The 16,429-nt window shown below is 34.1% G+C and overlaps 1 protein-coding gene across 1 annotated transcript in view; it reads left to right on the top strand.

The window, feature by feature from the left end:
• LOC104460400 (chromosome unknown open reading frame, human CXorf30) overlaps positions 1–16,429 on the top strand; it is a gene marked incomplete at both ends in the record, with an annotated part of 81,867 nt that overhangs the window by 53,343 nt on the left and 12,095 nt on the right. Inside the window, 3 exons of the mRNA XM_010078846.1 lie at positions 2,153–2,306; positions 2,950–3,044; positions 6,371–6,532. Coding sequence (XP_010077148.1) covers positions 2,153–2,306; positions 2,950–3,044; positions 6,371–6,532 — 411 coding nt within the window. The remainder of the gene's footprint in view (positions 1–2,152; positions 2,307–2,949; positions 3,045–6,370; positions 6,533–16,429) is intronic.

Genomic DNA, 16,429 nt, shown 5'->3' with positions numbered 1-16,429 from the left:
TTAATGGATTTTGAAAGAGCTATTTATATCCATTATAATGGATTTTTTTCAAGCTATTTCAAGATACAAGACTTTTCAAGTAATTATGTCAAAGACAAATTACTCATGCTATGATGGACTTCTACAAATACATAAAAATTAAGCAATTACAAGTGCAAAGCAGTTGGTTAATTTCCATAACTACTACATAACAAAACTTACATATAGAAATCCAGATACATGTACGTAAGAATTCCCTACTGTTTGTAAAATGCATAGTAATGAGAGTCGGTGGTCTATATTTGAGGTCTTGAGGTGTTATTACCAGAAGAGGCAGACATCCTGCAGATGGAATGGATTGTCTTTAAATAATCCCAAGCTTCCTAATTTAAGATTGGCTTTCCATTCTTAATTTAGTTTGTTTATTTAAATTTAAGAGTGTTTCTAGATAAAATCATTATCAGAGCCACATTGACTCCAGTGGTGTTACATACTATAGGAAGTACCTACATAACACAGTACATGATAATCATAAGCCTGGACAGTCCAATTTATTAATTTAAATATGCTGTTACTCTACCCAGGCTACTTTGGATATCTTTATTCAAGGTTGCTGTTTGTGTTTTAGGAATAAATGGTAGCGACAACAGATGGTGAGGTAGCAATAGAAATTGTAATGTGCAGTAGACTTTGTAATTAAATGCTAGCAGAGGATTGGTGCAGATGAGGAGTCCTGACTTTTGTTGTGTGTTTTAGAGAGCTGTCTTTCAGACCCTTCTCTCCCACCTTGCTTTAGCTTACTTGACCTTTTTTTTTTTTTTGCTTCTGGCCATTCCTGTCTGTTATCATTTTAGTCTGTCAACCTACATTTCCAAACTTCTATGCATCCACCTCTTTTTTATATTTTGCCCTTCCCAAGAGTGGATTACAATTTTCTTATCACCCACTCTGCTACAGGTCTCAGCACTGAGGTCTTCACCCTCAAGCCACTTAGGCTGTGGGAAGGTGAACATTTTAAGCACAAGATAGTGTTTCCCTGCTGACGTTTTCTGAGGACACAGCAGCCTGTGGAAGCAATCACAGGGCAAATGCTGCTTGTCCCACGCATGCTAATTTGAGCAGATTCAGACATTCTCATGGAATGATACTCATAGACCTGTACTAGCTTGTATGCATTGTAGCAGGCATGAAAAATTATCACAAAAATGGATTCAAACCTTAATGTACTAGCAGTTTCTCATCACTAAGAGGTTTTTTTTCAGATAGAATTAAATCTGAAACCCTAACCCTGAGATGTCAGTTCCGCCAAATTTCAAGGAATCTCTTCAAAGCAGGGAACTTGATAGTGAGGAGGCTGTATGATTTATTTGTCCTATTTGTGTAATTTTTCTATAACTTTATTTCTGAAGTAGCTGGAACACACCCTATTGGCAGACTGATAAGTTGTCGAAAAAAGGCCCTTAGAAGTGCAATGTGTCAGGTGACCTTCATTTTTTAACAACATAGACTTATTTTTTTTAAAAGCGCAAAATCAGGGGAAAAATCATACAGCAAAAACAGTACTTGTATAACAGCAATGTAAATTCTTTCAAATATATTTCAATTATGTCTTGAACATGGACACTTACTTTTGGATTGCTCTTTTCTATGCAGTGTTACTTTCTTATGTTGAACCCACCGATGCTCAAAAACCCCATGTATTAGGCCCTAGAACATCGTGGGATTGATTTACATATATTACACATAATCTCTAAATATTAAATGTGGGATGTTCACTTAATTCTGCTTGTTTGATTTTGAGCCTTCAGGGTCTCTTTGGGCCTCACTAAAGTTTTATCAGTAAGTAGAAGTCTGAAAGTGTTGTGAGGGCTTGTTTTTTTGTTTGTTTGTTTATTTGTTTTTAAAATGCCAAATGACACTTTACGTGAACTCCTCTGTTCAGGACATTGAGTCAAAAAGTACTTTACTGCAGGAAGCCACACCATAAATGCTATTGTAAAATGAGAATTGCCTGTAGCAAGAGCAAGGTAAATGAAATTTGTCACAAGGAGAACAGTACACTATGATAAAATGTTAAATAGTGTATCAAAAAGAAAAAAAAAATGTGTGAGTAAAATATTTACATAATTTAAAAAACTTTCAAAATACTATAAGAATCTGTTCTATCTTATAGGAACCCGATTAGCTCCAAAAGAAAAACTGGACATCCCACTGTTATTCATGCCAGATACTATGAAAATGTATGAGGCTGTGGTGGTAATTCATGTAATGAGGGAAAACGGTGAAAACTGGCCTTATGAGGATTCTGCTGAATTAAATAAAGAGAGGTAATTTATTCTAAAAGGAAAAGAAAATGTAGTTGAGGATGCTCAATCCTATCATAACTTTCCCCTTTGGTTATTTGTGTGTTGCTCCCAGAGGCAATCAAGTGTCTGATTTTGAGGGTGACAGGTATCCAACATAAGCTTTCAATGTACCCTGCAAGGTATGCAGATTTAGGGTAGGACTTTCATCTGTCTCAGTACTTACCTTTTCTAACTTTGATAAAGAAAATGTAAGTACTAGCTGTCAGTGTGGTTATGGATATTGAGCAAATGAAAGCTCTTACATGACTGTAATTTTTCAGTATATTTGGGCTAATAATGATTCTCCTGTGGATATGTTTATGTAATGCATAAACTGCATAAACTTTCTTTCAATGTAGAAATGACATAAGACAGAGCAGACCAGGCCAAATGTTCTTATATCCCTACAGAATGATATTTGAAGACACTAAACTAAGTGGCTGTAAATTATTCCTGTTCTGATTTGGTTGGATTTTATTTCATATTTTCCTTAGATATGTTTAGCCTTGCAACATACAATAAAATGGAGTCTCACCTCTCCAACAACTCTTAAGTCTAGATTACTTTGGGAAAAGTATTATCAGCATTCTATCATAATGATACTCTTCACTTATTTTCCAAGCAGTGTTACTGTAGCAGAGAATGGGGGAATTCAGGGAATACGCTGGGTCTATCCGGTTCATGGAATACCTGAAGCACCACAGCAGAAATTAGTTCCGGGTGAGTAATGATTGAAAAAAATGGAACAATAAATTTAAGAAAATTAAATAGAAATTGTGTTCCCACCTTCTTGCTGATGAGAATTTGCAGTAGTATTTGCCTTTCCCAACCTACAAAGCAAATATAGATCTGTTATTTTGTTCTTATCATGGATAAAAGGAGTCAGGAGCAGTTGAAAATCTCCAGGCTTGTTCCTTTCAGTGTCCCAGTTAATGATGAGTTAGAGAACTGAAGGTAAATCGAACGAAAGACTGACACGAGGGTAGATTTCTGCTGGCATACCCGGAACACCCTTCTGGAGAGTTTACAGAGTACAAAATATTAAAGTACATATCTGCTTTTTTTCTCAGCTTTGAATTTCACTCCTTAATCAAAACCAGAATAGATAGTGGCATGAAGAGCAGTGTTTTCCCCTTGCTCCTGAGAAGTAAATGTGCCTTAAAAATGACTGACATTCATAGACTTTTTTTTGTTGCTTATTTTTTGGGATAGTGTATGTTTATAGAATTGATTCACCTATTTTTTAAATGTGTAATGTAATCCCATAATTGTGAAACAGAACTTGTGAACAGCTTTTTAAATCTGTAACCTTCATGAAACTATAACTCAAGGTGTAGATAAGGGACAATTTTACACCAGCTTGTCTTTTCATCTTGTCTTTTGACGATTGGTTATAATACCTTTCTACACTACATAGACTAAGATATAGGAATAACTTTTGGAAAACTATTGTAATAGATATTTTTACTGTCATTAATTTAATCTGCTTAAGGACCCTTTACTTGCAGACAAATGCCAAGGATGCGGTATTAATTAGATCTTTCATCTTCTTAATTTTCACTTTAATACCTTAAAGTATGAAGCAAATATTATCATGCAATCAACTGTTGCCCAAAATGACAGTTTTAATGAGTCGCATTATCATTAAAACTATATATATTGATGTGAATGTTTGTTGTTTTTTTTAAAGCTGTTATGTTATTGCCTAGCAGACTTTGAGCCCTTTTATTGGGCTTTTGTTTTCATTAGGTAGAGGACATGAATTAAAAGTGTTAGCATTCATAAATTGCTTAAGTGACATCACTTCTGTATATGATCAGAAACATAATTAATGTCAAATCTTAAGTAATTTTAAATTCCTAAATGCTTCTTTAAAGCAGCAAATCTAAACTGTAGAATATTTATAACTGTGTTATCCACTGGTTTATGTTTAGTAAATATTTGTAATGCATGCAGGGAGCATTGCATTAATTTTGAATAAATTTCTCAGTCATCACCATGCTATGTTGTGCAAATTTTTTTTGTAAGGAAGTACGAGATCTTTCATTGAAAAATGACATGGGAAACTAAAATACCTGTTTGCAAGTGTATTTATGAAACAGATTCCATTCCTGCCTTGATTCTGAAGGTCCATGGCTTTCAGTTATAACTAGGTTTTTTTAAAAGCCCTGTTGTAAGATATGAATCCAAAGCAGGTAATTTACAAGAAACCTACTTTTTTTCTAAATCATTGTTTTTATTAATTACTGAAATAGTACTGTCATTTCTTTTAATGCAGACATTTATTAAAATTGCCTGGAGGCTACAAGCTGTTATGTCAAAAACCAAAGCTACTTTGCTAGTATATTAGGCAGTTCATCTTTTCTGTCATTCTTATTTACATCTTAATATACTTAAACTTCTAGAAGTCACTTGACTTAGTATCTCAGGAGACCAATTAGGAGATCAGTGGTCACAACACATAAAGTACATGTTAAGTAGATTACAGCTTGGCTAGCTTATAAAAGTGATTACAAATGGAGAGCCATACAGGTTACTTTTTTAATCCTTGTGGGGTCAAAGCAGCATAAAATAATTTAATTGGAAGGGACCACCGGAGGTCATCTAATCCAACCCCCTGCTCAAAGCCAGGTCTAGTTAGATCAGGTTGGTCAGGGACTTGTCCAGTCACATCCCACAGGAACCTGATTTTTATCCATAAATATTACCTAACCATTTAGGAAAAAGGAAATGTAGAATAATTTCTGGTAGTAGGATGAGCTGCAGAGTTGAAAATGGTGTGGACACAACATGTGCACTCAATAATCTGGAATACTTTGTAATCTGGTGTAATACAGACAATGTAATTTATTCTTAAACATAAAGCCATGCATCTTGAAAAAAAGATGCAGTTTTAACTATTTCAGTAACTCTCGCTCATGGAAATGCTTAGAAGAGAGCTATAAAAATTACTTAAACCCTGTTAAACAGGAAAAGACGAAGGAAGACAAAGAATGGGGTTTCTTTAGAGAAAGGAAATGACTTGAACTTAATGTGCAATTATCTGTTTTCCAAAATCATGATAGTGAGTCAAGGTCTAGAACTGAAAGTTGAAGCTAAATAAACATGGTATAGAAGCAAGGATTTCATTGCTCATTTTTCAAGCATGTTACATAATTACGTACCAAGATATGTTTCTAAATATTTATCATTAAAACTTGATGTTAAATCAGAGTTAATTTTTAAAGAATCATTGGGTATAATTCTGATGAAAATAATATTTTGAGCTTGAAACTGAGAAATGTTAATCAGCTCTTCTTTTTCGTGTTGATTTCCATAACTCTAAAGTCTTTTATTTGGGAAAACGTATATTTCTTTCCATCCTTACATCTAATTTTCTCCTCTTTCTGTGCCAATAATTATTGAAAGAACCATAAACAATAAATATTGAAGTAAGATTTATAAAATTTTGTGTATCAACTAAAACCCAACTACCCTGTAATGAAAAAAGACATATTTTAGAAGCGGTAAGTTAAAATCACTTACTGAATTGAAAAAAACTCTGCCATGCTTCAAAGAGAAACTCATGTCAACATGTTTTTTTATTCTAATATAGTTCTGTAAAAGCCAAAGTTTGAACAACAGTATTCTTAAATCAAGAAATCAAAGAGTAACTTAATATTCCTTCATTTAAATTTTAAAATATTTGATTTCTTTGCTTGCCTTTTAGTCTTGATTTCTCATTGGCATATGTCAAGCCATACCATAATTTCTATTTGCAAATGAAATAAAATGAGGATAGATTTCATGATTACAAAGAAAGGAGAAATTTGCAGGTGCTGTTGCGAACTAACTGTAGGAGCAGATTTTCATTTGCTTATCGATATTTTCTACTACTTCACCTAGACAGAACAATAGAAACTGTGAAATGGGAAAAAGCTTTTAGTCATCTTGGTCCTTATTGGAATTCTGTCACTCTCTAGGCACATTTGACTGATATGTTTAGTTGTTTTGTTAAAATCAAGATGCTGATGCTTTATAAATAATGAGCTCTTTCTTTTCTGTAGCTGTCGTACACTGTCAAGCCAGGCAGAGAGTGGAAAAAAGAGTAGAAGTGCTGCTGACTGGTGTAGTTCCTGGTGCAACTGCTATGCCTACTGCAAGAAAATTTTCCATGGTCAATACAAATAAGCCAGCCAACATACAAGAGGAGGTTCAAGTCACTGATGGTAAGGATAAATAGCTTGGATATCATGCTATTTTAGGAACACTGCAGATAAGGTAAGTGCTTCACCAAATGTAGCTCTGCCATAACAGCAGATGGGGTTTAGACTGATCCTTCTCTCAGTCCATATTTCTACCCTGTTGCAAATATGGGACATTTGTATAACAGCATGTCTGCAGTTATAGGTGTCTTTAAACCTGATCCTTTCTTTTCGTATCTGTCTTGGATGTGAGGCTTGCACACATACTCCCTCTCCTTTAAAAGACAATAGCTTCCACAAAGTCTAAAGTTAGCAAAAATATGTCTGTGTAAGCATTGCAAGGAAATATTTATCTGCAGATTGTCCCTATTGTTACATGCACTCCCACCAGCAGACAAATATCTCCAGAAGAATGGATTGAAGAAGGAGGCCTTGTTTAAAAGAAGCAATAAAGCTTTGCAAAAAGATAGCTTCCACTTACTGTTAATCAGCAGAAGACACAGTGAAAATCAATTTATTTGGAAATACACCAGCTTTTCATATTCTATCTCTCTGGAACAGAATAGTGCGAATTATAAGCAGTAGTAAGAAAAGAATCCTTGTTAACTGCTATATGCCCAGTATTTCTGTTAATGGATGTATGTTAGTAGTCATACTCGCTACAACAAATTATGCATAGTTTCATTTTACCTTCATGAATTATTGCACATTTAAGACTTAACTTACATTTATTGTGGGGTTCAAAGTCATCCTACTTTTTAAGAAAAATGTTACTTAAAAACTATGACACATGACATGAGACATCCTAATGTGTTTTCAACATAGTGGTAAATGAGGGGAAGTGTAATGCATTGTATGGTGGTAAAAGATGAGTCTACAGAAGTTGATATGATTGCAATCTATTAGGCAATCAGTTTGAGAGGCAGGAAAACTTGACTTTTGTGTATCATTTATGGCATTTAGAATCTGGGCCTGTAGAGGCTTTGCAGGAATACCGTGTTACAGAAACTCTCCTGCCAAAGAACTCTGAAAAACTGAAAAGTTGTAAAATGTAAATCAAGACGCACTACATCCTTCCTACAAGAATGATTTTCATGCAAATATTGCCTCACCCTGCACACTTACCAGTGTGGTCTAAATATCAGCAATCACTGTCAGGATCTTTGAAGAGAATTTTCTTTTTTGGTGCTTTTAAAACAGGAGGGAATCTGAAGTTGAACGGTTAACAAGAGCTTGCAAAGGATATACTGACTGATTAGTTAATATTTATAATTACTTAGTTAAACTTTATATTTGCTCATATTGTGGTGTCAAAGATAATTTATTGTCTGGGCATGTTATTATCTTATATTCCCATATTATGTGATACTGATTAATCTAGTAAAATAAAAATGTGAAGTTCACAACATACATTCTTTCCTCTTTGGAGAACTGTAGATATATAACTTTATTCAACCATGTGAGAACTGCTGTGTAACAAAATACAAGATACTTTTTTTTTTTTTTTTTTTTTTGCTATAGTGTAGCAGATTTAGCTCTTTATTGATGTGTCACATATGAGTAGGCTACCTTAAACATACCTGAGCTGTTTCCCTCCAACATAGTGGCATCTGAATTGACAAGAATACCGTGCACTGAGCAAGTTTAGGCAGCATTTTGAAAGACTTGCAGGTTCATGATGTGTAGTGCTTGTTTTATTCTTAGGAATAATATTTCGTATTGACACTGGCTTCTGCACATACTGAAATACATTGGTTTGGGACATTGCATCTTTTCAAGCAAGAAGTCTGGTAATGCTTTACATCATAGGTAGTAAGGTCATTTATAACTGGCTTTTCATGGTTTTCAATGACATTATAGGGCCATTATTGCTAGATGAATTTGATGCCTGTTAGGAATCAAATTTAATGGTACTGTCTCAGCTTTCTGCAGTCTACCGGCAATAATGTAAATAAAAGCGTAAACCTCTAAGATAACAGCCTGGCAATCTGTTTTTCATTTTTTCTCTTCTGAAAGCGTGATTCACCAGAGTGTATGTTTGATGTGTAGTAAGCAGTTTTTATATCCTGAGATAAATGATGATAATTACTGTCAGATGAGATTTAAACAGCTGCTACTGTGCTTCAGTATTTAAATTATTTGATAAGTATAAATTATTGGGAAGTGAAAAATCTTCAGGCATGTCTTTTACGTTAAAAGAATTCAGTTTCATCCAAGCTGGAAGATATCATATGAAACAGAAAATTAATATAATTTTTTAAGAAAGAGGGGACAATCTAAAAACTGTCTAGCTAAAATTACATAGTTTGTTGTACAGAAGTCAGCAAAGTTACAGAGATCAAATAACTAAACATTAATGTTTTATACATAGCAATTATGATATGGCCCTTTAAAAATAATTGTCTGTTGTTTTAAATGCATATTTTAAACCTATATGTATTTTTCATCTGCTTCCTTATGTATGGCTCCAGAGACCTTTTTTTCAGTAAATGAAATTTGAGACTGAAGATTCATCCAAACAAGTGTGACAATTGTTATTTTTTATTCTAATAAAACAGCTTTTTTAGTTTACTTTAAAAATTCAGTGGGAAATACAAACATGTTTAGTTTTCCATGATCTTCTAAGAAAAACATCAAACATTCAGAAATTTTCAGTTATAGATATTTGACTGAAATTCATAAGTTTCTAAGCAACCAAACTTGACCATGTTGAGAGCTTGTGTAGTACACAGGCAGAGTATCTTCTGCTTGAGGAAATACACTAAACAATCCCCTTCTGTCTCTGTGTTCATAATAGTCCTTTGTAAACCATCCCTTCCAATTGCTTCAGTTTATCACATAAACCAACCATAAGGGCTGGGTGTTTATAATTAACTTCCCTAATCTTCATTAATTCATAGTGCTTCTCACAGCCAACGGCTGGTCTTAGCTCCTTGTTCCTGAGTTCTTGTTTCTGGGAAGGTTTCATGAGAGTTATTTTTTGTGGGAGAATAATGCTGTCCAGGTTCTGTAGGGTAGCACAAGTATTAGGGGTTCTTTGTTATGTGGAAGTTTCACAGCTAGGCTGACCTCTGACTAAACAGATGGATAGTTCAGTTGCACCTAGTGGTTAAATAACAATTTCCAGTTGTACTTATCCATAATGTACATTGACATACAAAATGTATCCATACCCTTTGTTTCACCATCTATCAAACAAGCAGATATATATGTTCTACACAGTTTTATAGCAATCATCTATCATTCTAAAATTCCTGAAGTATTGACACTCATCAGAATTCACTCTTTCTTAAATTTCATTAAAGCAGCTCTTTGAAACAGGGGAAGAACAACATGTCCAAACATGTGTTAAAAGCTATTCCCCACCCTAGCAAGATTTCATGTTAGTCAGTTGTATGGGTTCCACTGAATGCCAATTTGATGTGATGGATCTGGATTGGGAAGATCACTTTTCAGAAATGAGTTCAATAAAAATGGATATCACCAAAAGATCACTTTTCAGAAATGAGTTCAATAAAAATGGATATCACCAAAGAAATCTTTTTAGCATAAGGCAGAAAGATGCCAGTATAGGTGAAGACAAAATATTCTTATAGATTTCTCTCTCATCCAGAGAGATTTTAATTGCTGATAAACTGTGTCAGGTTAATATTGAAAGCAATATGAAGAGAATAATAATGATGAAGATGGCCCTATATCTAACTTAAACCATCTCTCTATTGTAAGAATAATTGTGGAATTATTCTTGAAACGGTATTTTAGGATGAGAGAACTATAGCTACATAAAAGCTTAAGTGATTTTTTTTTCCTGTGTGAGAAGTGGAAGAAAGAACAAAGAAGTGTTTGTTTTGGATTAACAGTCGATGAAAGCTGTTAGAAATGGCAAAATTAAAGTGTTGACAAGGGGGTGAACTACCATTTGGGTCAGTCTGTAATGGATTATTACCTTGTTGTTAAGGGCGACAACTCCTGCTGGAAAACAGAGAACTGAGTAGAAGTCAAAGAATAGGACATCAGAGTAGAAATGAAAGCCTAGATGGATTTTTTTGTCAGCTACGTAATTTTTGTTTACATCTGGCTGTTTCTTTATTTATGAGTGAAACATAGGAGAGATTTGATGCATTGTTCGTGTTCTTTATTGAACTGCAATATGCACAGGCATTTTAATGAAGAACTTTAAATATGATTTATTCACCTGATGATGATATACAAGGTTACCACTTGGTCCATTAAAAAGGAAACAATTTAGCATAATACTTTCTCTCACAGTACCTCCCCCACCATTTCTTAATATTACTAGAACAATAATGACAAATAATATATAAAAAGAGCTTGTGAATTGTGAGCAAACACAATTTGTAACTACAAAGCACTGCTTATATTTCTCTTTACAGGACACAGACTCACTTCTGTTTCTTTGACATTTTATAAAATGTTGAAATCCACAAGCCTTAAGAATGAAATTCATCATTATGTAAATTAAGATTACTTTCTAACTCCTATGCAAAATCATGCTCAATTAAAATATTCAACACTTACAGGGAACAAGAACAATTATAAACTAATCTGAAGCAATTTATTCAGCTTCACAAAAATGCAAAAAAAATAACTAATACAAAACCAGAAACGATTCAGTTATTCCTGGTGTTACTTTTCAGTATGATGTACATCCAGGAAAAATGAGAAGTCCAGAAGGACTGAGTCTTTTCTAAAAGCCAATTGCAATGTAATTGCAAGTGAGGAGTAGCTTAACAGATCAGATTGCAAGGTCTTTTCAGCTTCTGGAAGTGGTGTATTCTGTATCTGGCAGGCTCAAAAGAAGTGCCTTTAAAATTAACATTAAACTCTTTGCTACGTATGTCCGATGTTATTTCAAGCATTGTGAATTTGAGTTTTCACATTAAGAAGCCTTGGATTGGTTTGTGTCAGCTCTACAGAATTTCAAAGGGCAAATAAATGGTACTGGACATAGAAATTTAAAACAGTGTTTTATGGTTCATTGAAAAACCAAAACTGGCCTTGCTGAGTAAGAACCACATCTCATTGCAGTTTAATACATTCGGATTTTTAGCAGCAATCAGCCAAGGTTTTTGTTCTCACTCAAAATAGTTTCAGTCTGATCAAGGCTAATCAGAAAAAAAAAATCTATTTTTATAAAAGACAAACAGTTCTAATTTTACACCCGAATTATCAGATAGAAGCTAAAGGTAGTCAGAAAACACTTATTTTCTCTTGGAAGAGATATTTTAAACTTTTATTGTTATTGCCTTTAGTGCAGGAAAACCACCATACATTGTACAGACACACAGCTGGTTTACAAAGTGATGCTTAGGTCCACAGTATTTTAAGATTATGTTCCTGAACATGAAGAAATTTATAAACTATGCAGGACCTTGAATTTCTAGATGCATAATTACTCTTATTCAGTTGGACAAATTATGTTTGTATTTTCCATTTAACCCTAATAAGAAGCTGTGAAGAAAATGAAGTCGCTAGTGATAGGTTAAATCTACTTGCTCTTCTCAATTGGGGGGTCACGTTCATATAGCAGTAAAGTGATATTTTAACTAGCAAGTGATAAATTTCCATTAATGGAAATGTTATGTTCCAAAATATGGAAGAGGGTGTTTTCTGTCTCAGTGAAGTATACTTGACACAGTACATGTTGACAGTGTTAGAAGACAAGGAGTAAGAAAAATTTCTAAAGCAAGTGGTTTTAATAATGAATTTTGAAAAGAGAGAGAAAGTGACTAAGTGTATACAAAATGTTAAAAAATTCTTTGGACACAAGAGTGCGATGAAGGAATTAGAGCAAAATTACTGGTATCCTCTTAACCGCCTGTAGGAAACGGTCAGTTACAGTCATTGATGCATTGTCAAAAAAAACCCAAAACATAAAAGATGCCCTGTGAGTTATGTATTTCCAGTAAACCACAAAATAATAAAAATGAAAGATAAAAGCGAGGATACTTCTGAGGCCGAGAGTGCATCTGGGAGACAGGAAAGAATACCTGTAATGCTGACATATAAAAAGACTGGGATAAACAACCTTGCTATTGCTTCATGATCTGCAGGTCTTATGATGGCCTGTCTGTAAACACGCTGCCCCTCCAAAGGAAACTGAAGAAATTTGCTTGCATTGGTAATTGCTCTTCTAAATGGCAAGCACAATTTGTTTTATATATTAATGTAACTACTTTAAGCATTAAAATGCATAGACATCATCATGGTGAGTGTGGTGTAAAAAACTGTTACATGTTAAATAATATAGTTTTCAATATAGCATTTGGGTGAGCCAATAGAAATTGAACGGTTAAGTTAAAAGACATCCTGAGTTGTTGATGATTTGAGGGGGCAGCATTCAAAGTGAGGCAAACGAGTCAGGATACTGTGGAAAAGACAATGTCTGTGTGAATTAAGACTACATCATAACATGTTCACAAAGAAGCTGGTTTGACGTTGCTTGTGCCCAGGTGCAGTTGTGATATTTATTTGCTAGAATTGCTAGATAAATTAAGACAGTGCTAAATAAAAAAGAAGAATGTTGAAAAGGAAATAGAATGTTTTTCAAAAAATACATTTTAATGAGTTACTTTAAAAATTACTTTACAGATTAATGTACTTATCTAAGTAGCATGCTAGATGAAAGGAGGATAATGTGAGAAATCCTTTTATTTTTGTGAGGGTTTTTTTTTCAATTTACCATGCCAAATAATACCAAAATAAAGAAAGTGTGAGTGTTAAGAGGGGAGTATGAATAGACTTAATAAAAGGGAATTAGTCCAAAAAGGTTTCAGTGAGAGAGAATATATGGAAACTAGCTGCAGGGAAGAGCGCAGAAACGTATTTGGAACAGAAGATGCTAGATGCATACCATGTATTTCATATACATGGATTCACAAACTTCCGTTTTATTCACTAAATGATACAGTATTTTGAAGAAAGACGTTCTCAAAAAAAAAAAAAAATAACGGGGGAGGGGGGGGGGGGAGTGCTTTCTACTGCTTTCCTTACAGTAGAAACCTGCTTTAGCAGTAGAAATCTGTTTTAAAACAAGTCTTTTGAAAGATAAAAAATTAGCCAGCAGAAAAATCAAATGTAAGAGAAAATTTAGAAGAGAAATGTTGAAATTGGTTGCTAGGAGAAGAGGCAGTGGGATGCAGGGTAAAAAAAATGTGGATAAGAATTTTGCAGAGGCTTAAAGATATGGATGAAAAGCTTTAATTGGATATGGAAAGATAAATAATTTTGCAGGAAAGAGATACAAAGATGTATACACAGCACTACACTGAGGGTTTCCTTGTATGACTATTAGATCAAGACGGGAAGAAATCTTTGTTAGGTGTCAGGGCCACAGTAGATACTTAGTCTTGAAGAATTAGCAGAATCAGTGAAAATAATATCAGTGAGAGAGTACAACATGTTTACATTCAGCACCAAATAAAATGATTTATCTAGCTTTTGAAAAACATGAAGCTGCTAGTTTATGAATGGCTGGGCTTTCGTTCTGTGTTTGCATTCTGCAGTTGTGCTGACCTTCTTTATTAAATAACCGCAAGTAAGATTGCAGCCTGCTGAATGGGAGGCGAGGAAGGCCAATTGAGTGAATTGGCTCGCATCTGTGTCTTATTGCATCTATCCAACAAAAGGCCTCTGTAATGAGTACAAGCATTTTTGCGATCTGAGCCTCTTCCCCTCACAGCTTTAATTTACTCCTGTCTCAAGTGGGAGACAGTGTGAAAGTAAGGAGAGTCCCTTAGAAAAATTCCTCTCCCTTGCCATTTTTGTGTCACCAAGTCCACTGCAGGTTAAACATTATCTGATGAGAGCTCAGGCACGTAGATCTCCTTTAGGTGTCCACAAGAGACTGCAGCCTCACAGGCCAGTGTCCATGAGGTTTTTGTTGTCAGAAAACACCTTGTGTAGTGAGTTGATCTTCAGTGAAATCAAACACTTATTTGCTTTTCAAAAATATGAGGGAGGTACAAAAAGCTTCTCTAATGACAGTGTGAAACTCTACCCCAGGTCAGATATATCCCGTAGGCCTTTCACAGTATCTTCTATAGATGTTAGACCCATCAATGCCTTTGGAACTAAGTCTTCTGAAGTTTGAATACAGCTTTTTTTCCAACAAAAAGTCGTATAAGTTCCTGAGGTTCTTATTATGTGAACCTGTTAAGCTTGTGTTTTTATTTTTAGGCATGTGCCATTTATTAATTAGTTTTACAGTACATCCTAACAGTCACAAAAATTCACATTTGCCCAATTTATATGCTCAGAGTGAAAAAGCCTTGGAGTTTCCACACTATCAATCTTAAGAGTCAGAAAATAATTTTTTTTTAAAAGTGGTTTATTTCCTTTCATCTTCTTAGAGGCTATTAAAACAAAACAAAACAAAACAAGAAAAACCAAACCACAAATCCTCAACACTTTAATTCTAGTGCTTTTTAAGGAGTAGCCTTAGTAGCCCTTGAAAATAAATGATCACCAAATAAGGGAAGTATATAGCTCAAAAACCTTGCTGTTTTTTAAACATAGTTGCTTCAGTATTCTGCATAAACAAATGTTGTCAAAATGCATACTACCTTTTGGAAGTCTGTAGTTACACAAAGGAAAATACTTAAAAGACTGAGATTAATTGCCTTTCAAAACAATGCATGTTTAATGCTTTAAACAACTTGTCTTGGAAAAAAACATATTATTTCTCCTTTTCTTACTTAAATAATGCATAATATTCTTCAGGAACTATGAGGAAGTAATATTTTTTGTAATAGGAGTTTCTGTTCCATAGATGTAACCAGCTGTATATAAACAGTGTGCTTATGTCTTCCCAGTGTTTGGATTGATAAATATCTCTATGTTGAGTGAGAATTGGTTAAAACCTGCTGCTCTCTATTTACAGAACAGAGGTGGATTAATTGGGGTATACTTTATATCTGCGTGTGTATTTTACAATTTACATTAGATAAGAGTTTTACCTATACTAAAATGATGATTTTAAAAAAGAAAAGTAGTGAATGAAAACATACAAAGAGCTGGGCTAAGGGGTCAGAGCATATTTTACTAGTATGCTATATTTGGCATTACTTTAAAGAAAATGTCTGTTCTGTCTCCAGTGTTTTGTTTATTTCACCATTTTAATTGAAACTGGAAATACTAAGAGTCAAGAGAACTCTGAACATTTGTCAATTTGGACGAATTTCTAGCAATGATTCACAGCTTTTTTTTTGCCTCTAGCTGCTGCCATTTTTTTTAGGCAGCATGAGTATTATGGAATTGTCTAGAATCAAATATTAACATATTCACAGAGGCTTCTAGTCTGATAATATAGTAGTCTTCAGGGCAGCTGTGGTGAAAATTTAATTACATTTTTCTTTTTTTTGGAACAGTCCTAAACTAGATTGGCAGTGTAGATCAAAACCAGCTAAGGGACCAGTGTAACAATGCACTTATAAATGCATTTTCCTTAGGTGTTGTAAATATTAAAATATTTTAACTAAATACTTAATAGGAGCATAGAACAGGTTACAAAACAGCCTGGAGCAGAAAAAATATAAATAGTTAATTGCTTCTGACTAAAAGTTACACTATGAATATGGCAAACCAAAACCAAATCTCTTTGGATACTAAAAGCAGCATGCAATTCACAACATTTCCTCCTAGCATCTGAACTATAAAATAAACTTTTCCTGAGTAGCATTGTGTGTTATAACTGCTGAAAGAAACATCTGCTCAACAGTTCCAGTTTTCTCATTGTGGAATGCTCCAAATGATCTCATCTTTTCTCTCCAATACGGAGTTAATTTTCGTATCTGAATCTTCATGTTTTGGCATTTGTCTATGGTGACTACTACAAGCCTTGGGCTGTGTTGGAACCTGAATGCATGGCATAAACATTCTTTATTTAAAATTGGGAGACAA

Source organism: Pterocles gutturalis, unplaced genomic scaffold (assembly GCF_000699245.1).
Source record: "Pterocles gutturalis isolate BGI_N339 unplaced genomic scaffold, ASM69924v1 scaffold6976, whole genome shotgun sequence".
Taxonomy (NCBI): domain Eukaryota; kingdom Metazoa; phylum Chordata; class Aves; order Pterocliformes; family Pteroclidae; genus Pterocles; species Pterocles gutturalis.
The sequence above is the reverse complement of the archived record's forward strand: the minus strand, read 5'-3'. Positions and strand labels throughout refer to the sequence as shown.